The 26,393-nt window shown below is 43.0% G+C and overlaps 1 protein-coding gene across 2 annotated transcripts; it reads right to left on the minus strand.

The window, feature by feature from the left end:
* Positions 1-318: 318 nt before the first annotated feature.
* Positions 319-22,550, minus strand: LOC135241835 (death-associated protein kinase 2-like). Of its 2 annotated transcripts, XM_064312560.1 has the most exons (12): positions 22,391-22,550; positions 21,379-21,591; positions 12,646-12,867; positions 11,364-11,502; positions 8,744-8,873; positions 8,460-8,508; positions 8,341-8,367; positions 8,082-8,234; positions 7,647-7,692; positions 3,854-3,943; positions 3,681-3,761; positions 319-3,312 (listed from the first exon to the last, which is right to left on the minus strand). In XM_064312560.1, the coding sequence occupies exons 2-12, from the start codon at positions 21,453-21,455 to the stop codon at positions 3,235-3,237; spliced, it is 1,092 nt and encodes a 363-aa protein (XP_064168630.1). In that variant the 5' UTR covers positions 21,456-21,591; positions 22,391-22,550; the 3' UTR covers positions 319-3,234. The 2 variants fall into 2 exon arrangements, with proteins under 2 accessions (XP_064168630.1, XP_064168629.1); XM_064312559.1 differs by lacking the exons at positions 319-3,312; positions 3,681-3,761; positions 3,854-3,943 and adding an exon at positions 5,331-6,600.
* Between the last annotated feature and the right edge of the window lie 3,843 nt (positions 22,551-26,393).

Here is a 26,393-nt window from a genome sequence, read left to right on the forward strand (position 1 = left end):
AAGAACCACAAATAAACTATATGCTGTAAGTTCCTGGAACCTAAGACCAATGGTAAAGACTTAAGGGACAGTAACAACTACAATAGCACTTCATAAGAATATTAATTTATATGGCCCTGGTTTAGGACAAAGTTCTCTTACATTGGTCAACACTATACCTTGCAGGTCAGGATGATGTTTTATAATATTGCTCTTCTACAAGCTAAGCTGGGTATGCCATCACTTTCAATTGTTGCAAATACTGATTAAATCAATTTTTATTAGCAATTTATATCACCACAGGCCTGTACCTTCCAAAGCAATAAAGAAAAATACAAATTATTGAAATTGAAGCAAATAGTTCATTTAATAATTGAAATGGGGGAAAAATGGCAAGGCAGTTAAATTATATCAATAAACCATAAATATAGGAATTTTAAAAAGCCAAAGATACATTGTTCATATTGGAATGTTTAATTAATAAAGTGCACTAACTTACAGTGTACAAAAGGACAGAATAAGTAAAGGCACTTCTTAAAGTATACACATACAGCATGGGTCAGGTAACTCACACATCATGCATACTCATCAACAAATCTCCTTCTTTGTGATGCACTATAAAATATTGTACTCATTTATAAAAGATTATTGCGAGGTCATTCCTTGTATAAAAGTATTATTCTGCTTTTACAGATCACTCCCTTCTCACACATACAATATACAGAAATTCTATGAGATGAGAAGAAGAATTTTATTTTCAATTCCATAAGGGGCTTTTAAAAGTCATGAGTAATAGCCGTATGCAAAACGAATTAGACTGAAGTGTTTTGACACATATTTGAAAGCCATATCTAAGTGAGGAAATTGTAATTACAATAATGTGCATGTGGTTTTCTGTATGTAAACATGTAAAATACTTTTTTTGTATGTTTTAAAAAATATACAGCATTATATAACAGATAAATTAATTGTGCGGCAATCAAACATTTTATAAAAACAGAAGCAAAATGTGGGGTTAAAATCAAACAAGCATTCCATTCTCTAACGCCTGTCAGGCACATGAAGTAACAGAATGCACATATGTCTGGTAAACAGTACGTGATACTGAAGCCAGTTTACCCTCACAGTCCCCTGGGGCCAGAACATGGGCATTAAATGCATGGATCCATATACACATAAACAACATAACAACATGGATGCCACACCACTGTAGAGGCACAAGTGATAGTAATAATAATGACAAAACCCCCAAAGAAAAGAGAATTTAGTATAACATCACCTCTCAAGCTTGGCTTGAGTGAAAAAGACAGCGCTCACTTGTCTTGATCCAAGGAAATAGCATTTGGATCAAATCAAGAGAATGCTACCTTTTTCACTCAACCTCTGCTTGAGAGGTGACGTTATGCAGCATTTTATGTAAACACTTAAAGACCATCGGCGCTCGCCCCAACATTTTCTTCATTTTTATCGATTCCATGTACTGAAATATACAACGCGTGAAATAATAACGCAGTGCAGCTGACCATTTAAAGTAATAAAACATTTGACTAATTAATAAATACATTTAACTTTCCATATTACAAATTGCCAGGCAAACTGAGACAGGGGTCCAGTTAAGAGCTGTATACAGTCTTCAAGACATACTGGGGAAGTCATACTTTCAGCAGAAGTTAAAATGCAACAAGCAGTCCCTTCTAGAGTCACAGATACTGCTGAGGCACAGTCAAGCATTTACTGCTTAAACTTCCCGTAATAATCATCACTTTGAGAAAGAGAACTGCCAGACACCAACCACAGCAGTTTGCAGAACCTATCAGACAAATGTTCTAGATCACATATTAAGACATTAGATACTAGCAAGGACTGAAAAAAGGGCCTTGAATCTAGGCCTCTGGAGAGACGAGAGCAAACACTCAAGGTCCTCAACTCAAGTCACGGCTTCCAAGCATTTTTTTGGCCAACCCCCTCTCTCTCCCCCCCCCCCCACCCCCGCCCCCCTAAGCTGAATTCTTTCACCATGGCCCATGCAGCTCTAGAGACACGCGCGGTGGATTCTTGGAGGAACAGCATCAGCATGTTTTCCCTGAATCCCGACCGGATGCCTGAACGGGCTGAGCGGCTTCAGCAGAGCGGGCACGTGACTTTGGCAGGCATGCAGGCCCTCGCCCCCCCCGTTCACTTGGCCGTGTGACTACAGCGCAGGGAGGGGCCTGGAGGAGGGAATCTACACTAATCTATTCACTGCTGACCTTTTTCCCTCTCCTGCCTTCCAGGCAGTGATAAACAGGTTTCCTCAATTGCAAAATACAAGAAAACAAAAATAATCATCCCTTCTTCATAATACTGAAAAATAGAGAAAATAATGTCAATAAATGTACATTTATTTGACATGTATGTTAATATATTGTACTCACTGTTTTTCTCTCATACAATGTTTAAGCACATTAAGCAAATTATGGCACTTTGGAATGTTGTGTAGGATAACCTGCATTGATAGTCTAGGTTTCTCAACTAAAGGCATATTATTGAGGCATATTTTTATCTATGCAGTATGATGTTAATAGATCCCAAAGAATACAAACTAGGGTACAGTAAAGCAACTCCTTCCAGCTGCTGGGAGTGACCGTACTAGCTTGCCCGGAGCAATGTTAATATTCACTGCCAAAACAAGGTTGTGTTGAAATAAAAAAGCCGACTTACATGAGTACAGTGCTGTGTTTCAGCATATGTTTGGAATGACTCAAATATATAGAAGAACCTTTACCAAAACGTTTAAAGGGCTATGGACCATTCAGTTTACAAAGGCATTACTTATACACAGTCAGTATATTTACAAAAGTTAATTGCCAAATGTGCATCTTTATAATTAAGTATACATTCAAGAATAAAAACCCTTTTAAAAAGCTCCCTTCCATGCTTTGTCATCTGAACATTGATACATTCCTCTTGTCTCTATTATTGGTCCATATGACCCAGTAATGTTGCCCCTGTAGGCTTACCTCGACTTCAAATGTCCTAGATCTTTTGATCTGTCCTGAAAAGAGAGGGTACAGGAGCACCTGGACGTGGCGGCATTGTGATTTTGCCCTTTCTTTGAATGCTGAAATGCGGAATGTGTGGAGTTCATAGTGCATCATCTTGTCTCGTCTGGTCATGTGCAGTCTGTTTGTTCTTTCCTTGTTCTGACGTGCCGTCCATCCTAGGCCCCGCCCTGTCCCATTTGCAGATGTCATTCGTAGGTTTGGGAGACAGTGCTCAGGAGGTGCTGCTCCTCTTTCTTCTGCTTGACCTCCTATTCACCGGCTCCTCCTCCTGGTCGCTTGCACAGTCCCTCTGGAACAGGGTACAACCAGTCTCAACCACCAACTGCTCATGATGTACTGTACATGCAATAACCATTCCTGACTATGGGCATAAGTTGAGTAGACAGAGGTAGTTGGGGGGGGGGGAGACAGGGAGCAAGAGAGAGGTAGAGAGAGAGACAGAAAGGCTAGCACACAGCTGCTAGTCTTTCCTGAAAGGGATTGATTGAGGGATGAGCTCTCATTCCAAGGATAAAAAGATCATGCTCCCGTGACTATTCCAGTTTGATCAAGTTACCTGGGGCCTGGCTGGGAATGAGGGCCATGCTAGAGAGACACAGTGCTCAGCCTGTAATCAGTGAGCCTCTCCTAGCATTCAAACGCTTGGGCTGTACCTACCAGCTCATCCTGCAGTTTGGGATGTCCCTTCTTCATCATACGTGTCAGGTGATTGCAAAGGGCGACGATCCTGAAGGACATCTGTGGGGAGTGAGATTGGAAGGGGCTGAAGAAAGTTCTGAGCGCAACCCTTCCCTCACAGCGAAAGACCTGGAGGGCAAGATTTCTGTTACCTTCCACCTGCGCCGGGCGTACTCCCTCCGGAAGTTCTCCAGGTTGATGATGGACAGTCTGCGCACCAGGGCCTGCCTGGGGTTTGCGGGCTACAAAACAGCACAGACCCTCAGATCAGTGAGAACAAGCAGCCGACCCAATGATACATAAAGGCACACAGGTTTATACAAGATTATTTAAACACTACAGAAAATCATTTTGCTGTTACCCGAAACAAGAAAGGCTTCCGGTGTTGATCTGACCATTATATGGACTGTTATCCTGCAGTCTAATATTACATTACAAAGAATTTATGGATGTCAGTTATTGTTCTTGTAACATATCTATTATCATAAAGACAGCCCTGTCAGCCATCTAGGGGAAGAACGGCAGTGAATGACTGTTAAAAGGCTCAGCACAAGTCCTTTTTGCATCTTCATGAATATTTGTGACAAGAGAGACTGTATAGAATAGGTGCAATACAAAAGGATAAAATGGTACCTGCAGCTAGATAAATGTATGACATCACGTGAGTTCAGAGTGAACTCTTGGTTACTTCCTTCCCTTTGTCTGTGCGCTCATATTGCCCAGGCACAACTGTCTGGATGATTGCTATTTATGTGCTAGTAACATTGGTGATGTATTTAGTACAGTGTAGTGCAATCACACACAGTATTGTGTGGTGTGTTTTTGCCAAATAAAATGACCAATAGAAAATGACTTCAAAGACACAAAGAAAAACACAGGTACAGACAATGGGTATTAAAACGCAGTGTATTTTAAAACCGGGGTTCAAATGAGTAACCTTTCCTTGTTTCCTTTAAATGCATAACACAAAAGAATAGAAAAAATTCCCTGCTAATCTCTGTTGTCTTTATACGATTGTTTTAATAAATCAAATTACAGTATTTTTATGGTGAAAAGCAAATGTACCTTCTGGAGAAAGGCTTTGAAATGGTTTGCATAGTTATCTCAGAGGAATTTTAAATAAATATGACCATATTACATACATAAATAGAGTATGCAGAGCAAATTAAGATGGCAGGATTTCACTTTCAATTGCAAATTCATCTTCTTCAATGACTATAATATAACAGAAAACACAGCAGAAACTATATCACAGTTGTGCAATTCATTCATGTAATCCAGGAAAATCTGTGAAACATTAATCTCAACAAAACAGCTATCAGTTGTTGTACATGTATGAATTAAGATACTTTGGACAGTATCTGTCTATCATAGCTCCAGTTCCAAAAGCAATGGTGAATTGAGGTGGTAAGATTTATCACTTTGTCATGACACAACTGGAGGCTTGTACCTAAATTTCAGAGGGCTATAAACAACAATGGAGAATGAATTTAAAATAAATAAAAAAATGGTACAAAATTATCCAGTACCCAGCAGTGCTGCATCACACAGTTTAACTGTACAGTTTTAACTTTGGGGCAAGTGCTTTACTGTACATGCTTTGCTTCATAAAAAATAATGAACAATTCATTCAGGTGGCAATTAATTCATTTAATTAATTCATTTAAATTAATAATTCGAACAATAATTCATCACTGAAACTGAAAAATGTATTTTACAATAGAATGTACATTAATTGGATTTAATTGTAGACATTGCTGTATGCCAATTAGCTTGTATATACTACGTTTTTATTTAATAATCATCTGATGAAATTGCTTCTTCCAAAATATTTTAATTGTAGCACCAAATATTTTAATTATAGCACCAGTTCAGAATATACTGTGTATGTATATATATATGTATATATATATATAGATAGATATGTATTTATTTATTTATTTATTCTTAATAAATCACATTCTAGACTTTCAGTTGTCATGTCTGATTTGAACATCATTAAGTTTATTAAATTTATTTAATTATAAAATATTTATGATGTACTATATAGCTACCTCATATACATATATCCATGATATCCATGTGTAGAAAAGTGTAGGGAGTCAACCATTTTATTGAGGTGGGGGTCCTCATCCAGAGAGCAGTCATTTTAGGAGGCCTTGACATGAACAGGATCCCTGTTGAAACGCAATAAGAGCCTTTGTCTTATTTCATCCACATTGTCCTCCGTCTACCTCTGCTGGCCTGGACCTGTTATCTCCAGGTTGATGCCAGACAGAAGCTCCCCACCACAAGGTCGGTTCAGGAGCTCCTTGAGAGCCTCGTTGACGTCATTGTTGAAGACGGAGGAGAAGCTTCCATTGGGGTAGTCACCATTGCCTCCGTCAACCCCACCAACCTGGAAGGAGCTCATGACATCCTGGACCCACTTGAGCTCGGAGGAGAGCTCCTGGCGTAAGGTGTCCAGGTGAGACTTCCTCTCCAGGTAGCGGCCGCTGATTCCCGTCAGGCTGGCCCCCACCGCCCTCATGTCCTGCTGCAGGTGCTTCTTCACCGCCTCCACCTTGCGGAACTCATAGCGGATCTGCGACAGCTCGTGCCGCACGCTCTCGCTCTCCTCCTTGTACCAGGACTCCTTCTCGTTGTAGATGGAGACCAGGGCGTCCACGTCCTCCTGGAGGGAGGCGCGCGTGCCGGAGACCGCACTGAAGCTGACCTCCATCACGGCGATGTCCTCCACCACCTGGGCGAAGCGCTCGAAGTTGGCGTAGGTGTTGTTGGGAGGCATGCTGGAGTGCGACTTTAGCGTGTACTCCTTCAGCCGCTTGGTCTTCAGCTGCCGCCGCTCGGCCTTCCTGCGGCTCTCGGGAGCTTTGGCCTCCTCCTTGTGCTCGTTGGACTTCAGACACAAGAAAGGAAGATTACGGAGTGAAGCCCACGGCAGAGTGAGTCGCGCCTGGGACACATAGACACAGCAGCCTGTGTGCGGGTTAGTTCACTCACACTGCCTCAGATATCAGACCAAACGAAAGACATCCTTCGACTCCCCATGCGGTCAGTTCCCTCTTCTTTTGTTTTTCTCATTGGTTCATGCTTTTATTTCTTCCACAGAATGAACACCAATTTGTGGGTTAAAGTACAGCGTCTAAACACATAACAGCCACTCTTAAATGTGCAAAAGCCGCATATCCAAATGGCACAACAAACAGCTTCTTCTCTTTCTCAAAAAAAGTCAAATACATTCCAGCAGAAGCAGGATGTTCTGAAGCAGAATATATTTTTAAAAGAGGCATGCTGGTCAAAAGGTTAGCCCTGTGCGATTCTGTATTTCCTGTTTATACAATGTCTTTTTTGGAATCTTCCTGAGAAAGTCATTGTGTTATTTTCTTGAGAGGAAGAAAAGGCATGAGCCATTTTCTTGCAAGCCATTTTCTTGCAGACCCTCTGTACATTGACACAGAAGTGAAGTATATGCACCTTGACTGGCCGGAGAGATCTGGTAGTACATAGTATTCTGCCAAGAGTAAGGCTAACCTTCAATGTGGGTCTTTACTATTTACCCAGAGGAACTATAACAAAGGCACAAACACACCTCGCCAGAGGCTCACTCTGATTGTCTGGCTGCCAAGCAGCTGGAGACTTCAGTGCCTCTCTGTGGTCAGAAACTGAGTTCTTGCTCAATTTCAAACCTTGTGTGTGGGATGCTTCAATATTGCTTTGGAGTGTGCGTATGCAGCTTCAGTGCATGTTTGACATCGGTGTAAATGTACAAAAACAGCATGCATGGAGAGTCATGTGATTTTGATTACACATTTAGTGCAGTGAAGGGAAGATTCACTGTGTACAACTTTAAAATCGCTACTTTAATATAAGTCAATTATGCATGCAAATATGCAATCCAAAAAAACGCTTTTCTTAACACAAAAAAATAAATAAGTCAGTTACCTTAATCCAGGGGTGGTTCAGGGCATCCTGTATAGTCAGTCTTTTCCTGTAATGCAAACAGCACATTAGAAAGGAAGCAAAGTATGTGGCCTGAGAATAGAGCAGAAGATATCTAAACTATCTATAACTATGTCACAGTCAAAACAACAAGCTTTATTTCACTTAACACTGCCAGCTTGTGAGAGAAAGAATGTAAGGAATTTACACCACGTCACACAGTTTTTGCATCCTCTTTTTCTTCAGCACAGAGGCACAGGCCAGAAATGCAGCACTTGTGACGTGTACCAGAAATTCAAGAACAGCACACCAACAGAATCCACCTCGTGGCTATGTGGCTCCACGTGTGTTCTCATTTTAAATGCCTTGACGGGACACCCCCCCCACCCCCCCACCCCCCCCAGGCACACATCCTCCATTGTGGTGTTGACCTCCCACCTTGTGTCCTTCTCCAGCAGCTGCCTGATGAAGCTCTTGGCCAGCTCGCTGGTGTGGCTGAAGAACTCCTCGTCAAACTCGTAGTTCATGGCTGAGATGTTCGCCAGCGTCTCCTGTTTAGACTCGCCGAGAAACGGAGAGGCGCCACTCAATCTGTGGGGAGTCACAGTCATAACCAGTCACAGGCAGCCGGACACAGGCAGACACTCTAGCACTTCTCAGTAAGAGCAATAGAAGCATATCAGTGTGTTTAACTCACAGGATGTAGGTGATGACTCCTATGCTCCTGTGGTAGAGGATGTGAAAGGTGGGTTAATCCAATAAAATGTATTTCTTTTTTTTATATGCATCACGACACAAGCAGAGAGCCAATCTTACCACATATCTGCTTCTAATCCCAGTGGCTCATAGTTCACTATCTCTGGAGCTGTAAGCACAAATCAAATCATAAGTGTAGCTGGCAGTCTCCCAAACACTAAAGCCAACACTGAACAGAACAGTTGTTGAACAGAAACATTTTTCCAGCCATCAGTAAATACTCAACTCAGTGTATTGCTGTAAGGAACAATTATCTCCTCTTTAAGGCAAGGTTCAAATGACCAGGTGAACTTTTGCCTCAGCCGACAATAACTGCACTCGCGCGTCATTAAAAGCCAACTTACCAACAAATTCAGGGGTCCCAAAAATGTTCTTGAATTCGACTCCCTCCTCAATTTGGTGAGCCAACCCAAAATCGATCAGTTTTATCCGGGGCAGGGGGAAGCTCTTATCCAGAAGCATTATGTTTTCAGGCTGAGAGAAAAGCAGAGAAAAAGTGTCACTGATACAAACCCCAACCAATGCAAACAACCAAAAACAATACAAAGGATAAGCTAATGTTAACATGTTTCTCTGTAAAACACAATGCAATGTGTGTGTGTGTGTGTGTGTTTGTGTGTGTATGTGTCTGTGTGTGTGTGCGCGTGCGTGCATGTGTGCCTGTGCATGTTGTGAGACTTTCAAATTGTAGCAGCGTTATCCAGAAACCAGTAAAAAGCAGCATTCAGGAGCTGCTGAAAGCCGCAGACAGACTTCACCATCAGAGAACTAATAACCTGTAATGCACGGTATGAGCTCCCGTGCAGTTACACACAAACACACAACACTGGCTCATTCTAAGGCACTGCTCCAGAATGTGGATGCCCCCTATACACGGGTATCAAATCCCGACAGTACCGGCTGTGCAGCGCTGCATTACCCCCGCAGACACTCCACACCGCATTCCCGGGCTGCCCGCACATCCTGGCCAACGTAAGGGCGGCGGCCCCACCCGCCGTCCCGGGCTTCCCCAAGCACAAGAGCGTGAGCGCCGAGACCGGCAGGACCGGCGCCACGTCTGAGCGGAGGGGGTGAGAGCTCTCTGCCGTGGGGACCGCAGACAGACTGGTCGATGGCGGCTTGTCTGTGGGAGTCTGGATCCAGCCCAGTGACTGCACTAATTATACGTGTGCAGCACAAACACACCTAGAGGCTAATGACTATGCAGCGCTCGCCCCCCGGGTGGAAATCCATTCCCGCTGTGAAATATCTTCCAGACGATCACAGTCGGCACAGGGAGGACATCGCCCCGGTTCAGAAGCTTTGCCAAAGCTATTTCAAAGAATGCCATTATAAACATATTTGTGTCTGTCATTCTGTTGACAGAACTATCTGTTTGATAACTGATTGTCTTCCCCTCTGTGCCAACAGAAGTAGACAAGCCAAGAGCTGGAAATAAGTCACAACTGAACCACTGAACATAAATTACAGAATAACAACCATTAACAATTAAACTGCATTATCTATACCATACATATTCTTTAATGGAGCAGGTTATTTGATGGTAAAGAGGTCTTCATTATGTAATAATGAAAAATAAACTGAAGCCATCCTTCTTTCAGCTAGCGGGCATAGGTCAACCCATTTAATCTGATGTCATACCTTCTATTAGTTAAAATGCATCATTATTATAACAATTATCAAGGTGGAAATAAAAAGCATGCTTCCATGGATAACCCCTCCTCCTGAACACAGTGGTCTGAGTGAAAAGGCACTTCAAAAATGTATATAAATGAATCACCTTCACAATTTGGTCACTTGTCTTGTGCTCACATGACCTTGACATAACTACACAGTCCAAAATCACAGAACCAGTGTAGAGGAAGGACTTTTTTGGGGCCTTTGGCTCAGCAGATGCACCAGCTTTTCAGCAATCACAACGCAGCAGATAACATCAGTTAATCTGCATGAGCAGTGATGCGTTTTCTGGTTTGCAGATCCATTTCTCGCAGCCATGATTTAAAATGGCCTGATATGTACGGTCTGTAAGAGCAGAGAGCAGTTTAAGGCAGTTCAGCCACGCCCAGGTCCGTGTCCTCATTGTGTGAGGAGTGAAGTTTTCATCGCCTCCTCCTTCCTCTCTTGTTTTCCCTGGGCCAGTGGAGACTCCTTTGAAAACAAGCCTGCCTGAACACCTGCCCTTCCTCTGAGCAAGGAGAGGCATGCCACAGTGACAGAGCGCTGCTGCCCAGCCCTGCTGGAGAGGGAACTTCCTCTCACGTGCCCTGCCTCCAAAGGCCTTCCTCCTGTGGTCCTTCTGCAAGCCCCTCTGTCATCACCGGAAACAGGGCCACACCTGGGCCCGCTGACTCTGGGGCATAGCGCTTCTCTGTGTGAGTGTGTGTGTGTGTGTGTGTGTGTGTGTCTGTGTGCGTGTTTGTGTCTGCATGCATGTGTGTGCGCGCGTGTGCATATGCGTGTGTGTGTGTGTGTCTGCGCCTCACCGATGCTCTTTACTCCAGTCGTGCTGCACATAAAGCCTGCCATGTGACATAATAATCGTAAAGTAATAAAGATAATCCTGAAGGTAGTGGCACTGTCAGCAGGCCCTCTTTATTTGCCACGGGCCAGGATGGCACTCACTGTTTTATTTGGACGTAACTTCAGTTTTGTGATGCATAATAAATATGGTGGTCTACAGCTGCCTGACTTCAGTGGCAGATGCTAGTTACTGTGAGGCAGCTGCTCATATTAAGTTTCCCATACAATGTTCTCTAGCATAGCGCTGACTCACCTAAATAAAATAAAGCCGCAATGCTCGGGTTACAGCAATGATCCGTTACCATAGCTACAGCCCCATCCTCCCCTCTCTCAACCTTAGGCCCTGCATGGGTGTATGATTATATCTTGCTGACAGAGGCTTGCAATATCAAAGCGGAAACTGAAAATATGAACCAAACGCGACAAAAAGTAAAAAGGGAGCACCTTGAGATCGAAGTGCGCAATCTTTTTGGAGTGGAGGTAGTGCACGCCCTCCAGAATCTGCTTAATGAACTGTGTGGCCTCCTCCTCGCTCAGGGACTCTTTCTGGGCCAGGAAGTCGAAGAGCTCGCCTCCAGACACCCTGTGGTACACAGAGACAGGGTCATCGTCAGAAACGCTCCAGTCCGACTACCAGCAAGCTTCACCCAAAACCCTGGTGAATGCACCTATGCGTTTTATTCTGTAAGTTGCCCTGGGTAGGAGAGCCTGGTAAATGGCTTAATGTGCTGTAATGTCATGTAAAAGCACAGTGTGGAAGCGTTGTGGTTATTATCATGATCAGCAAACAGTTTCTACAGGAAACGTATCATCAGTCCTGTGTGTGACTAACCACTCAGCATAGAAAAAGCAGAAATTATTCATATATACCATGAAACACACATCCTCTTTTTTTTGCTGCATTTCAGAATCCAGTGTGCAGAGTTTCATGGGGTTTTTATGGGCAGGCATTCACAGAGGGCACAGGCAGAACGGGCCCTGTGATTAGCCTTAATGAGGTCCCTGTGCTGACCTCATCACAGCCTGATGGAGCCTGGGGCAAAGGGGCCCCACCCGGCCTCGCTGCCCAGTGAGGTCACACAGCAAGAGAGTTTGGATTCCTCTCGCACTGCCAGGCAGAGATGCACAGTGAATGCTAAGCATTGGACTCTCTCAGGAAAACAACTACCACTGCAAATTACCCCACGTATTAGAAAAGAAACGCCTGAATTAGTGATGCACTAAACACTAAATATGTTAATATATATTATTCTGGGTTTTAAAGAGCTTCCCTGATGGGGATGTCCTGATTGTTAAGAGAGGCAGGTTCATTAGGTGAGAATATGTGCTGTGAGGGCTATTGTCTGCTGACTTCCTTAGCTTGCAGGGGCACTGGCACAAACAAGAGCTCCAATGAGCAGGAAGGGAAGCTGCCTTTTATTGATTTCCCTGCACCTAAGTTACACCTAAGGGACATGTCATTCAACACACCTCTATGCTGCAAAATCAGTGTTTATATGTATGCATAGTCATTTCTGACGGCAAATAATCCCTCAAAACATGAAAAGCATAATTAAGAAAAACGAACAGCTTGTTAAAATTCTGGGATTGCATTTGTGGATGGAATGAAAGGCAGCATACACAGGGGGTCTCCAGGACTGGGTTTGAAACACACTGTTGAGCCATCAGTTCTAATTTCAGAGCCACTGCGTCTGTAAGCGGTCCGTTCTGCGTCAGCCACACTCACAGCTCCAGAATGAGCACCACGTCGGTGCGGTTCTCGTAGACGTCGTGCAGCGTGATGTTGTTGGGGTGCTGGATCTGCTGCAGGACGCTGACCTCGCGCTCGATCTCCTCCCGCCGCACCCCGCGCCTGCTCGCCCGGCTCTGCCGCTTCTTGATGAACTTGGCGGCGTACTCCTGCCCCGTGCTCTTCTCTCGGCATCTCTTCACGATGGCAAACTGACCGCTAGGGGAAAATGAACGCACGTCCATATCTCGCCCCCAACAGACACCACGAGCAAATGTAAAGCTAGCCCTTTCGTTTTCAGTAAGCTAAGGTAACCCAAAGCACTCCAGATTCTATTGGCTGAAGTCCCACCCTGTGCTGGTCACAAGGGCAGTCCGTCTCTCAGAAACTCGTGAGACAGCGGTCCAGTTATTAACAGCGGTTATTAATAGTGCCACACAGGTATACTTTTGGGTTAAAGGTTAAATGTTTACATTAATTAAGGATTGTCAAACATCACTGCAGAAGTTTGGACAAATCGCACATAAATTAAGACACATAAAAACCAAGAACCAAATTGGTCTGTGCTACTTCCTAGCAGAGGTTTCCCACTAGCCCTTTACTGCAAGGTTACCACAGCTAATGCTAATGAGCTTTATTATCTCTGCATCAAATGAGAATCTGAGGCCCTGCTGACCACGCTGCTGACAGATGGTGTCTGAGCCATGTCTCCCGTCGGTCTGAAGCAGAACAGCTGCAGGACTGAAAAGTCCAGGCATCCCCATCAGCTGCCCTGGGAAACCTCCATGATTGTGTGGAAAAGGGCAGTGGAAATAAAAGTGCTCAACAGGATGATGCAAATGAGGCCAAAAAAGAGAGAGCAGCCAAGTATGCAAACAAACACACACAATAAGTATGAATTTGTGTGTATGGTCTACTTTTTTTACTTTGACATCTCTATGTTTGTAATAGTCTCTCAGAAGGTGCTTAAATGGTATTTTAGGAACAGAATCCAATATTGTGGGGGGGGTGGGGGGCATTTGGATGTAGAACAAAATAGGGAGGGGGTGGGGAGGACAGGTATCCTTCTCTGCCAGCATTTAAACCTTTTGCCTATTAAATAAATGATGAAGTCAGCTGTGGATGGGGCTATTCAGGGTAGTGCCACCCTTTCCTGGGAGGGAAGAAAGGACAGAACATTGCGCACGGAATGCCTGCGCTACACCCTCTCAGGATGGCCAGGTCACTGCTCTCTGACATCCCAGAATGCTGTGCAGCGTGGGATACTCCTCAGAGCTCCTTGTGACTGTCCATATGCTGGCTCAGGGCAGACCACGCAACAAGCCAACATATTAGACTCTGGGAAGGATGGGAGTGCATGCTTAAAGCAGGAAATTAGGCCAGGGCATTCCTGTTGTGTGAATTGCACTTTTACGCAGCAGATATATTGCTTGAGTACATAGACGCGGCATTAGGGTTTTAATATGCATTTATTCAGGTGTTTTAAGTTTTTACACAAGAACTGCTGTTTTAAGTGTAATAAAAATTTTAGTTTCCAGTTTAATATGAAATTATGGTTAGGTCTTTCACACAAATGTTATATGCAATTTCAGGGATATATTGTAGTAGTCCTACATGATATTTGATCACATATGTCATTTTCAAAAATTTCTACAGTTTCAGCGCAGCATGAAAAAAGTACGATTAACTCTTTTTTTAACCAAATTTTTCATATGCGGGAACCAGGTACATTGACATTTTGATATATCAATGTTGATATTGACATATGCAGAACAATTTGACATGTATTAAAATATATTCCTTGTGTTTTGTGTTTTCACATTTTATTAGAGCACATAGATAGACATACCATTCTGCTGCATCCACAGCCCTATTAGAATGCCAGTGGGTGAGTGTCGGAGCATGCAGAGAGCCTCCTCACTCATTTTTAATTCTGTATTCCCTCCTTTACGCATGTACTTCTAGTTTTTTTTACTTCTTCTTTATTTTAAACTTTCCTACTTCCCTTCATCTTGTTCTACTGAAAGCCCCTTCAGAGACAGGTGTTGACGATGAGTAAAAACTAGAAATGATATGGTCCAATGATTATACAGGGTCCACCACTTTATAGTCACATACAAATTATGTAGGACCATGCCAACTTTGTCCAGCTGATGGGGGTCTGCTATTAGCCCAACATTGGAAAATGAGCTTATATGACTTGGACCGAGAAGGAGCTGCAGTTAAAAAAAGACTGCTCAGCATGCATTCACACTCTCAAATTAAACACGGCATATGAGCGCATGTTGCTATATCGGGGGGCTTTTTCCACAGAGCAGTCATTTTGAGGGAGGGCAGCTCACCCCTCTGACTGTCCCAGCCGCATCCGAAACCCCACGTCATGTCTCACCCCATCGATCTCACCCCGGTGGAGAGGGAGAGGAAGACAGTGAAAACACCACATCATTTTGCAACGTGAGACACGGGTGAAGGCTTAGGGTTACACAGAGAGACGGTGGTGACGGGGAGGGGGACTGTGAACCCCCCCCCTCCCCCACACCTGTTTCCGTGCGGCTGTCTGGGGCGCTGGTGGCCAGCATGCTCACACATCACTTCCTCCTGGGGGCACCCTGGGAGCCCCCCATATTACATGCACAAAGCCCTAAAGATAGATGGTCTCTTTAGGCAGCTGTTCTCAGAATGTTAACCCATCGCCTCTGCAGTAGCGCTCTACCATACTGGGCAGTGCAGCGGAGGGAGATATCTGGGGCTTCATTATGCTTTCAAGGAGGACTGTCCAGGAGATCAGAGAAATGCCATTAAACCATGTACAGCAAATAAGAGTGAGACACAGATTCCACGTCTCTTGAAATGTAACACCAAAAATGATCACAAAATGTAAGCACAGATCTTCACCAGGCTAGCACACAATAGCGTGGCAAATTCAACAAGACTTTTTCCCTGAATTTGTCTGTCATATAGACCCTCCACATCCTCCCGTGTAGCACATATTAACAACGTCTTGAAGAAAAAGAGTAAACATCTTAAAGGAAAATATATGCTACTGTATGTACCACACATGGAAATATTAACACAAATGCGACACAACATTTCATTAAATATAGTGGCAGAAGCAGCCTCCAGTCACTCAAGAAATTCAGACCACAAAAATAACGCACAGCTAAAATTAATGGCTTCCATATTTAGAGATGTCTAAGCTTGTCTAAATGCATGCTCACACACACACACACACACACACACACACTCACACTCAAGCTCACGCTCACACACACACACCGTTTAAAATGAAATATAGTTTTAAAAGAACTATGAGTAAAATGCATTTATTCACTACAGGGATACACCGTCCACATCACCCGATTATACTTGATCATACTATGAATGTTAGATCACATGACATTCATAGAACTGCATTTTTGTTTCACATAGGATAAATAAGATCAGCATTCACACCAATAATGTATTCAAAGGGCAGAAGACCAGAATGCTGTGGTAACACAGATGTCATTTAACGTTGCTTTCAGTTCAGGGTTAAAATGATGAAGGCTGGCTGTAGTTAGCCATCCTGCATGTTTAAAGTGGGTACAGGGGGGGCAGAAGGTGCTAGACACACTCAATGTGCAACAAAGAACCTTTCGGGGCTCCACCACTGCTGCAGGCCTGGCGCTACTGGGAGCATAGCGCTAATATTAGGCCCTGCCCAGCTGTTACTTTCACCTGTCAGGTCCCTGGTGTTTAATTGCGTGGGTGGCTAAGGGGGTTAAGAGGTACAAAATTAAGTCTGCCACCCTGAAATCATTGTACACACAGGCAGATCTTTTGTTCAGCGCCTCAGAGTTTTGTTTAAGGCCAGAGTACGGGGAATTCTGAAGTTACTACAGACACCGTGAACATCTTCTGTGCAGAGGAAAGGTAGGTTGTGGTAGGTTCATGAGCACAATGCAAGCCTGTGTCAGCTGCTCTACCACGAAGTGAATGAGCTGTTACTACTGAATACAGAGGCCGTCTTTGTGGATGACATCTTGACCATTACCCGGTGCATCCAATAAAAAACGCACAAGAAAAACACTGTCAGAATTCTGTCCCACAGCTCTAATGTATACATATCCTGAGAAATATAATGATCATGGAGACTAATAAAAATATCAATCGCACCTATCACAACATGAACCAGTTAAACTGTGCATTATGCCCATTACAAGTCCATATGCACAAACACAGATGGCTATCCATAAGGAAATAACAGAGAGGCATATTCCTGTTCACAACAGAAAGCTCTCTGGTAAAGGGCAGCACAGTCGGGTTTAACACTATTCTACTGGTGGGAAGGCTATAACAGAGGTAAATCACTCACTGAAGGACAACAACACAGGCTGGACTTGTTTTCGAAAGGCTTACTAACCAACAGAGAATGGTAATCTATAGATTATGCTAAACTACTAAGGATCCTAGCCTACAAAATTACTAAGTAATTAAACATTTCATATAGGTTCATCATATTAACCTACAAAAAACATTTATATGCAGAAAATAATAACCTACCAAGAGATCATCAACCCGCAGGGACTGAAAGTCCTGTTCTTTCCACCTATTACTTCAGCAAATTCAACACTTCGAGACAACATTTAAAGGCTATTCAAGATGGAGACTTTAAGCAAAAAAAGCAGCAATGCATTGGGAAAGTAACAAGCAAGAAAAAAGGGCTACAAATGGATTTCTTGAACTTTGAGCTCGCCTACACCAACCTAAAGAGAGAAACTTTTCCACCCAGCATTGCATTCCGCTTCTGTTTCAAAAAAAGCTGAATGCTGAATTTGTTCCAAATGTAAGCCAGAACAATGAAATCGCAATGCCATGGTTCGCACCAAAAGTTCACTCATTCAATTAATTAGATGTGAGTTTCATAGATAAGGGGCTGATCCTTCATGTGGAACATTGTGCCTGACTGAAGATACTGATGCCATGCTAAGCATGAGGTTCCGTGCCAGGAGTGCCGTTGTCTCTTCAGCACATGGGACCACAGGATGGTTATTAACCGAGCAGGGAGGTGGCCGTTTGCTCTAATATTCACATGTTCAGACTCGTTTCTCTACAGTCCACCCAGGAAACACTCAGTGAAATGGCCAGTTTCACTGAATGCCCTTTCATCTTACAGATGCTGAGAGGAACTGAGGTACACTCTACTGTAAAAAATGTTTCTTAGTCAGGAAAAGGTGACACATACATGGCTGTTAAAAGCATGGTGAATTCATTCAGAATTGTAGACATGAGACTATGTACATTTATAACCTGAATCTTCTGCATCTGTATTGTGTGCAGATTGGGTATTCCTGAACAGCACTGCACTCTGTAATCACAAACACTTAATCACCTCTTCAGCCTGTGCAGTAACCCAATATCCATGCAGCATGCACACATGATATCCATGCAACATGCACATGATATCCATGCAGCATGCAAACATGATATCCATGCAGCACGCACACATAAAATCCATGCAGCATGTATGCAATATCCATGCAGCATGCACACATGATATCCATGCATCATGCACACATGATACCCATACAGCATACACACATGACATCCATGTAGCATGCACACACTATCTATGCAGCATGCACACATGACATCCATGTAGCATGCATGCCAGGCTGATATCTATACTGGAACACTAGTGCTGCAACTTCTCTTGCTATAAATATATCAAGCAAGTCCACAGAATCCCAGGAGAAGACTGACATAGGGCCGTATACCATACAAATCAGCTGCCACATGTCTGATATTTCATCAGTTCAGAATTACACCTAGGTCCCTGGAGCAAAAGGTCTGAGGAATATATTTAATCTTTGCACATTTTCAATTCATGCAAACTGCATGATAGAGCCTGCTGGTATGTGAGGATTGCTGCACATGAGTAGGGCTGAACAGAACACCCTCTACACTTGTCCATTACTTCCCCTTCCAGAGCCTAACCACAGCTGACGCTCTGGCCTAGAGTTCTCTCACTTCACATCCGTCTGGTGCATGACTTCAACTTCATCCACGTAGCTATCGTTTCCCCTTTTTATAATGTACATACATCACATTAGGACTCCAAATTTAGCATCAACAGAGCCCAGAATGAACCTGATAAAATGCAAGACCACTGTGGCCCCTGTACCCCAACACAAACCTCTTTCATTCCTGTTTCAAAAATGTGTTATTTAGACATTATTTCAGCTCCTGTTCTCTATACCCTTTACCTCTGCGCCTTCGTGTCAAGGTACTGTACATTGTACTACCAAAAAAAAGAGATCTATTTATGGCCGCAGGGTCCAGTCTGACTCAGAGGAGACAGATGATGAGCTCCTATGTAGCTCTGTCTCCTTTTTAAAATCGTGCCCACAAACACACGTGTACACACACGCATGCACACACACAGGCCTGTAAGGCCTCGCCAGAATAACAGAGGCCTACTCTCTGCTCACAGTGAACTCCACACAAACCTGGGGTAAGAACTACCCCTGTCCCCCAGTCCACACTACTGGCCAGTGAAAAGTCTCTGACCATCTGAAGGGATACACTTTCTCTTGCAAGCTGAGAAGTGTGATTATGTTGGCGGCAGAAACTTCTTTGTCTCTCTCTGACGAGCACATACCAGCCACGGACGTATCAGAGGAGGCGTCAGCAACTGCCTGGCAACTGCACAGTGTCCACGTGGTGGGCGAGTTCCGCTTTCCACACTGCTTGTGGTGAAAACTGGCCATTCCCTCTGCATACATACACCAACTGCACATGCATTTACAAACAGCGTAGTAGGTAGGCCAGCACCGGGCCATTTTCAGCTTTTCTAGTTGCCAATAAGGAAAGGTACTACATTTACCATGATCCTCAGCAGCTCTGATTCAGTTTGAAGATAGTGAGCACTGTGTACCAACACTTGTTTCTGAAAGCCCTCTGAATAGTAGCATCAATATGTGGACATGAACTGACTGCTGAAGAATCAACCAGGCAAATGTTCCACAAGCCCTGCAAGAAGCAGCTTGAGTGGGTGAAACCATAGAAGAGTTAAGCCCCCCCTGCACCCCACCCCCCCCCCCCTCAAATGCCGGATGCATCATTCAAATTGCAATTGAATGACAGTATTGAGAATAGGTTATTGCATGTTAGCTGGCATTCAGAAGGCATGACAGATGCTTAGATTATTCATGTATCCACATTACTGAGTTCTTTCTTTAAGGCCTGGATCAATTCTTTGGAGATTAGAACCCCACCTTCCCTACCTCATGCAGGGTCTCATTAGCTGGCTCCCCCCTATGCCTTCACTCTTCCTGCCAAAGAAGAGTTCCTGCTTCCTCACTGTGAAACCATATGTTCAGTCTAAGATTTTCACTCAGTCTTATCTTTATGATCTCACAAGAGCCTGGATTGCTCATAGGGCCAGATTAAGGAGATTTATAAGGGAGAACATAAAATGGCTCGGAAACAAACGCTCAAGCCAAGAAGCTTTCTACCTCCCTCCTAAGTGCACAGATATCACAGAGCTATCTGTAATGGTTTCCACTGAAAAGGCCCCCAGAAAAACAGGGCTCTAAATAATTTAGTCAAACCAGCAGAGATTTGTTAATTTGTAAATGATGTATTGTGAAAGCAACACTGGAATGTTGGGAAACTTGCTGTTTCTGGAGCTGGCGGGCTTGATAACAACCTCTCATGGAATGTCAGGAGCATCAAAAAGCCAAAAACACACTAATGAATTGAGAGGGAATATGCCAAACCTTTCCTAATGCTTTTAGGCCTGATACATTAACTGCATTAATGACCCCTGAGGAAGATACAGTCTTTCAGCTGGGGCTGGGGTTTCTATTTTGTATTCTAGGGTGGAGTGAGTCCCCACAGGGGACAAGTTTAACAACTGAAACATCCAAGCCTCCAGGAAGAGATTTTATAGCACACAGCTGAGAAGCCCTCCCCCACAGTCTCTACAGACAGACTGCAGACCACCAATGAACAGGCGGAGAGAGCAAGGGGTTGGGTGAGAGACAGAGACAGATTACAAATATGTCATGCCAATAAAGCGAATTGAATTGAATTGACAGAGACAGAGAGAGATGAGAGAGAGAGAGAGAGAGAGAGAGAGAAAGGAGAGAGGGATTGAGAGAGATTGTGGTAAAGGAGAGGAGAGCTGGATTGTGAAATTGTTTTCAGAAGGAAACCAATGGGCTTGGGTCATCCTCTGTGTTTCAGCACTCACATAATTAGTTCTGTTTTATTTTTGTACTGTAATAATACACTATAGCTGTGGCTCCAATTTTATTGTACAAAAACTGTCTTTCTATAATTCATATTTCTGTTCCATGAAGGAAATTTTCTTGGACCCTCAGGCTTAACAAGAACGCAAGAAAACCAGTAGAGACTTTATACATTACATTACACGCATTTAGCAGACGCTCTTATCCAGAGCGACTTACACAACATTTTTACATTGTATCCATTTATACAGCTGGATATATACTGAAGCAATTTCGGTTAAGTACCTTGCTCAAGGGTACAACGGCAGTGTCCTACCCGGGAATCGAACCTGCGACCTTTCGGTTACAAGTCCAGTTCCTTACCCACTGTATACACTCCAGCTCTGACATAATTTTCACCAATCCTTCAATAAGTTGCACAAAAAGAGGTTTAGCTGACAGGGGAGAGAGTTGGTCCTTTGCACTTAATGACGATTAAATAAAAGGAAGCACTCACCTTCCCAGTTCCTCCCCAATTTCATAGAAGTCCTCTACTTCTTGTTGCTTGAACACAGCCATCACCACTGTCCTCATCGATATAAGTTATTTCCCCGAAGGCAAACAAAACATTTAACTCCGTCTACCTTGCTTTCCTCCCATCATATGCAGGACACCCGTTGCCAAATGAAAAAAATTTAGGAGTGCTTCAGCAGTGACCCAGGTTTCAATCCTGAAAGAAAGAGTATGAAGTCAGATTTTCAGCTTTTCTGTGAGATGACAAGGATGAGATGGAGCTCTGACTCAAACTCTACACTTAAAGTCTATAGCCAGAGGTCAAGTAGAAATACTCTGAGATTCTTTGCAATGAGTGTGTGAGCTGTTGACTATCCCTCGTAAGAAGATGATGCACAGGGATGCACTTAGTCTGTCATGCTCAAGTCAGCTATATTTAGAGAAATGCAATCACCATGCTTTTTTAAAAGGAAAGGAAGGGGTAGCGAGGGAAATTTGAATTGTTGCACGAGGCCTTGCCAAATTTATGCGCAAATAAGAGCATTTATTCTATAAATGTATTAATTCTATTTGATATAATACTTTTAACCGGTCTAGTATAGAAGTGAGAAAGGTTTCCAAATAATCCGCGCCGGCGCCTTAAGAATTTAGCTGACCAAAGTCGCCGAGCGGGCTACAAAAAAATATTCAAGTTTTCTGACAAAAGCGACTGATAATGGTGCAGATCTCAACGGATTACACTAAATAACAATATTTTGTGACTACCCAGTAAACATCAGAGTCCAAAAGCTATAGAATGCAAAAACGTGCGGAAGAGATTAAGATTGTTATTTTAAAACAAATGGTTCAAGGGACGGATGCTCCAATTAGTAATGCATATAAATTACTTAATTTCCAGTGCCTTGTCACAAACAAAACAATCGAGTTACATTATTGTATTTTTAATCAACAAACAGTTCAAGTCGAGATTTTACAATGTAAAAAAACTGCGAGAAAGTTAAATTTATAAATCTCACCGTATCAAAACGTGCACAAAGGTGGTAACACCGCTTCACGGTTCTCTCGTATGAAACTGTCAGAAGCAGTCCCAGCCAGCAGTCTCGTCCTGCGCTGGGCGCGTTCTCAGACGTGGGCTCACTTGCGCGCCCATGTGTCTGAAACAGACGCCACCTGTTGTCAATTCACTTGATTCGTACCACTATAAGCGCAAATGGAGATGTCCATCTCAGTTCTGCAGTGTTTGTCCCCCAGTTTGAAAGTCCTATTTAAGATAGAATGTTTTTTTATAAGTTATTTATAACCATAATGATTTAAAATGAAAACGTTTTATCACAGAACTCTAAAAAGGAATACTTGTTAAATTAATGTCTTTTATAAGACCAGAAACCCACTGTATCATCTGACTGTACAGTAATTCATATGCAATAATAAAGTTTATTTACCACATCAAGTAGCCTATTTGTAAAATGTTTAAATTGACACACTTGTTACTTATATTAAATAATGTTATGTCTATATAGATAATTAGTGCTTATTAATCAAAATACTGAAAGCACAGGCCTATCATTTCCAATGCTGTGTGCTGAGTTAAAAAAAAAAAAAAAATGTGGCTTTTAAAAAGTATATTGTATTAAAGATACCAGCATTCAATGAGTAAAACTGTTAAGCTATTGATTATTGTGATGTTTCTGTATCTCATTGAAACCATAGCAATGCCACTTAGCCCAATAGCAAATGAGTAAAATAAATAAAATCAAAACAGAAACTGGGAAACTGGGAAGAGAGTGTGTACAGTGCATTCAGCCAATTAGGATTCTTGCAGAGCGTTGTTGGCATACAGTGCCAATCTATGATTTCCACATGATTAATTTCAGACTACTTGTATCTGTTTGTTGCACTCAGGAGAAATATTTATCATAGATATTGTCCCATGGTCATAAACTTTCATAGCATGGCCCACTTAATGTGTGAATACATATTTTATTAGCCACCCCATATTAAAAGGTACCTGGCATATATTCAAATAGGGAAATAAAAAAGTAAATAAATTAATGGTAAACGTACAATAACCAGTCTGGTGATGAGCTTCAGAAGCTGTTTATGGAAGCGCTGGCCTGGAAGAAATACTGTAGGAGTGACAGAAATGCAGAATGTTCAAGCTTTTCAAATGCACTGGCTACCTTGCACCAGCATGCCTGCCTACGCTGAACAACCATTCAGAGAAATCAAGGGCATGTAAGAGTTCACGGGAGTGAATACGTGACTGTGCACAAGCTCTGGCACAGCAATGGCTGCTCGTTCAGTCGAGTCAGGACCAGGTCAATGAACCAAGAGGAGAAACAACATTCCCCTGGGTACCTTTGGCCCCCTGGGGAGGCCAGATGAGCAGATGACATACACCACAGTGCTATGGGTGGGCTCTGGGGTTGTGCCAAAACGCCCAGGACACTCCCTCCTCTCCTCCACCCTCTCTGCACTCTGTACCAGATTGACCAAGAGCTGCCTCATGTGAACCAGTTCACCAGCTCTGTGGGAGGAGTGGCCTCACGCTGCTGACAGTTTAAGCACGCTGCGGATAGTACGAGACACATAACATGGAAACATTACTGCAGGATGCTGACCTCTATAAAAGCTTTATAGGAAATGACTTGTTGTTTCACTTGCATAACTGAAATCCTTATTCAGAATCGCTCAGTATGCTATCAGTCAATGCAAGTATAAAATAGATGGTGATATTAAATACATTGCATTATACACTAGTGTGTTTCTGTTATCATTTTTACTTTCAGTCTTTTGTTTATTGTTTCTTCCATTTCTTTCAGGATTTTTGTCCCTTTTTTATTCCTTTTGCTATTTTCCTCGATTTTGCCTTTTTCTTTCTTTCACGCTCACATTTGTAGCTAATTTTTCTCATTTGTAAGCTTTTTCTAATCAGACAGGAGGTGCTGTCTCATGAAGATGAGGTAACCCAGGGGGAATCTCAGGTGACTGTGATCCAGCCAATTACAGGCTGACTTGGAGCTGTGTAGGAACAATACATATTAAAGACCTCCCCAAGAATGGAAGTGTGCTGTCACGATGAGGGACTTCCCACTCTGCAGTATCCTAAGCCTGAAAGGATAAATCCCTGCCTCTCTTCCACCCATCAATGTCTTCTGTGTCCTTGCGTTTCCTAGGGATGTTTACGCCATGCAATAATGGAATATTGGTGTGTCTACCAGCTGTCCATGGTAACGTCTTGTTTCATCACTTTTCTGTTGAAATAGTACCATTTTCTTTAAAGGAAATCAGGGCCGGTCATGCTGCAGCAGTCAAAGTGTTCTGTCAGCACGCTTCTCACTGTTGCGTAAGGGTCACATGATGGGATGAGATGGGACATTGGTCCACGTGGGACACCCAGAGTCTCCACTCGTACGTCATAAGTAAACATAGCTGTTCTAAACTAAAAGGCGTGCGGAAGTCTAATATGCCTGTGATTCAACCTTGGCCAACACCATTTTGAAGACCATCATTGTGGTCAAATGACACTCATCTTTCAATTTCAAAAATTTAAGTACGCACAGTTCTGAACATTGCAAAAGCTATATTGCCAATTTACTATCACAGAGCTATGCTGAAGACGCTTTGAAGAAACAGGCTCCATGAGCACTGATTCAGGATCAGCTAATCCAAAATTAACTGCAACCCAAAGCCACCCAGGACAAAAAATCCTGGGCCTCTCTCGAGTTAGGGCTTTACAGCGGTTAGTGGTTGATGAGATACTCCTGCCATCTACTGGTAATGAGGGGAAATTAGATTTTTCACTGCATCGAGATTTGGTGTAGGTGATTTTTAAAGCACCTTGGGAGAAGAAGGAACTGGTGAAATTTTCAGGTGGTTAAAGGTATGACCACTTTACCCTTTTTTTTAGATCTCCAGTTTTTGGAAAATTTGTAGCACCAGGTCATGAGTGACCACAGATGAACAGTCACACTTGACTTTTTTTAAATATCCAGATGGGATTTAAAGAATTTCATGAATTTCTGAAGCACAGATGTGAAAATACCCCAATGACTACAACAGCAGTGTGTGTGTGCGCATGTGTGTTCGGATAGGCATGCAGCCATAATCACCAGACTGCAAGAAGGAAGAGCTGTGCTGGCTGTACCTTTACACGCATCAGCTCATCCGTTTAGTTCTATGGAATTAAAATGGGCGAATGGCTGCTGCGGACACGTCGCTGCCTGCTTCATTTACCCTTTGATTTCAGCCACTGGCACAAAAGAGCAATGCCCGGCTCCAAGCAAGCCACAGACAGGTCATGTGATTCCACAGGACATTGATCCTCTTATTTCTTCATAACAGCCTCACCTTCTCTTTGTCATCCTTCATTCTTCACCTTCTCATTACAATGTCACTGTTGACTACAGATCAATTACCCATAAGGCACTGAAATTATTTAATGGCAGACAGATATTAAGATGAAGCATTGTCTTGAGAATCAGCTTTGCCTGTAAGAATGTGACTGTCCTCACTTTCATACTTTGGCATGCATTCAAGAAGCTTATCTGATCCTTCTTCCCCAGTTGCCTTGACAACCAGCCAGGCCATTCCATTACAATAAAAAGAGGTTTAGTATTCTCTCTCATACACACACATGAACACACACACAGACATGCATACAACAGAGAACACACACACACGCACACAGACATACATGTGTTTACACAGTACACTAAGAATCACATAAAAAATATTTTAAGAGCGAGTGTGCATAGTCTGCATGTAGTATCATGGTTTGGAATCCGTACTTCATCCTCTGTATAAAGTGAAAATGACCTTGCCAGCCATCTTCGGTTTAGTTTCATTCCAGTTCTAAACAACAAAAATGGTTCACAGTGACACATATTTGAGCAGTTTTTCACCCAGCAGAACAGTGGACAGACACCCCATGAATCCTCTTGAAAATGCACACCCTATCCTATTGTGTTCATAGACTCAATAATAAATATAAAGGAAAATAAAGGAAAGAAGCAACAC

This window comes from Anguilla rostrata, chromosome 16, assembly GCF_018555375.3.
Source record: "Anguilla rostrata isolate EN2019 chromosome 16, ASM1855537v3, whole genome shotgun sequence".
Taxonomy (NCBI): domain Eukaryota; kingdom Metazoa; phylum Chordata; class Actinopteri; order Anguilliformes; family Anguillidae; genus Anguilla; species Anguilla rostrata.

What these genes read in the sequence shown, in the direction of transcription:
- LOC135241835 (XM_064312559.1), bottom strand. Translation starts at nt 21,455, where the DNA reads ATGAGGACAGTGGTGATGGCTGTGTTCAAGCAACAAGAAGTAGAGGAC. An exon ending in ATTGGGGAGGAACTGGGAAG is followed by an intron (nt 12,868 to 21,378) that starts GTGAGTGCTTCC and finishes ATTTTCCCCTAG; the next exon opens with CGGTCAGTTTGCCATCGTGA. An exon ending in TTGCGCACTTCGATCTCAAG is followed by an intron (nt 8,874 to 11,363) that starts GTGCTCCCTTTT and finishes CTTTTCTCTCAG; the next exon opens with CCTGAAAACATAATGCTTCT.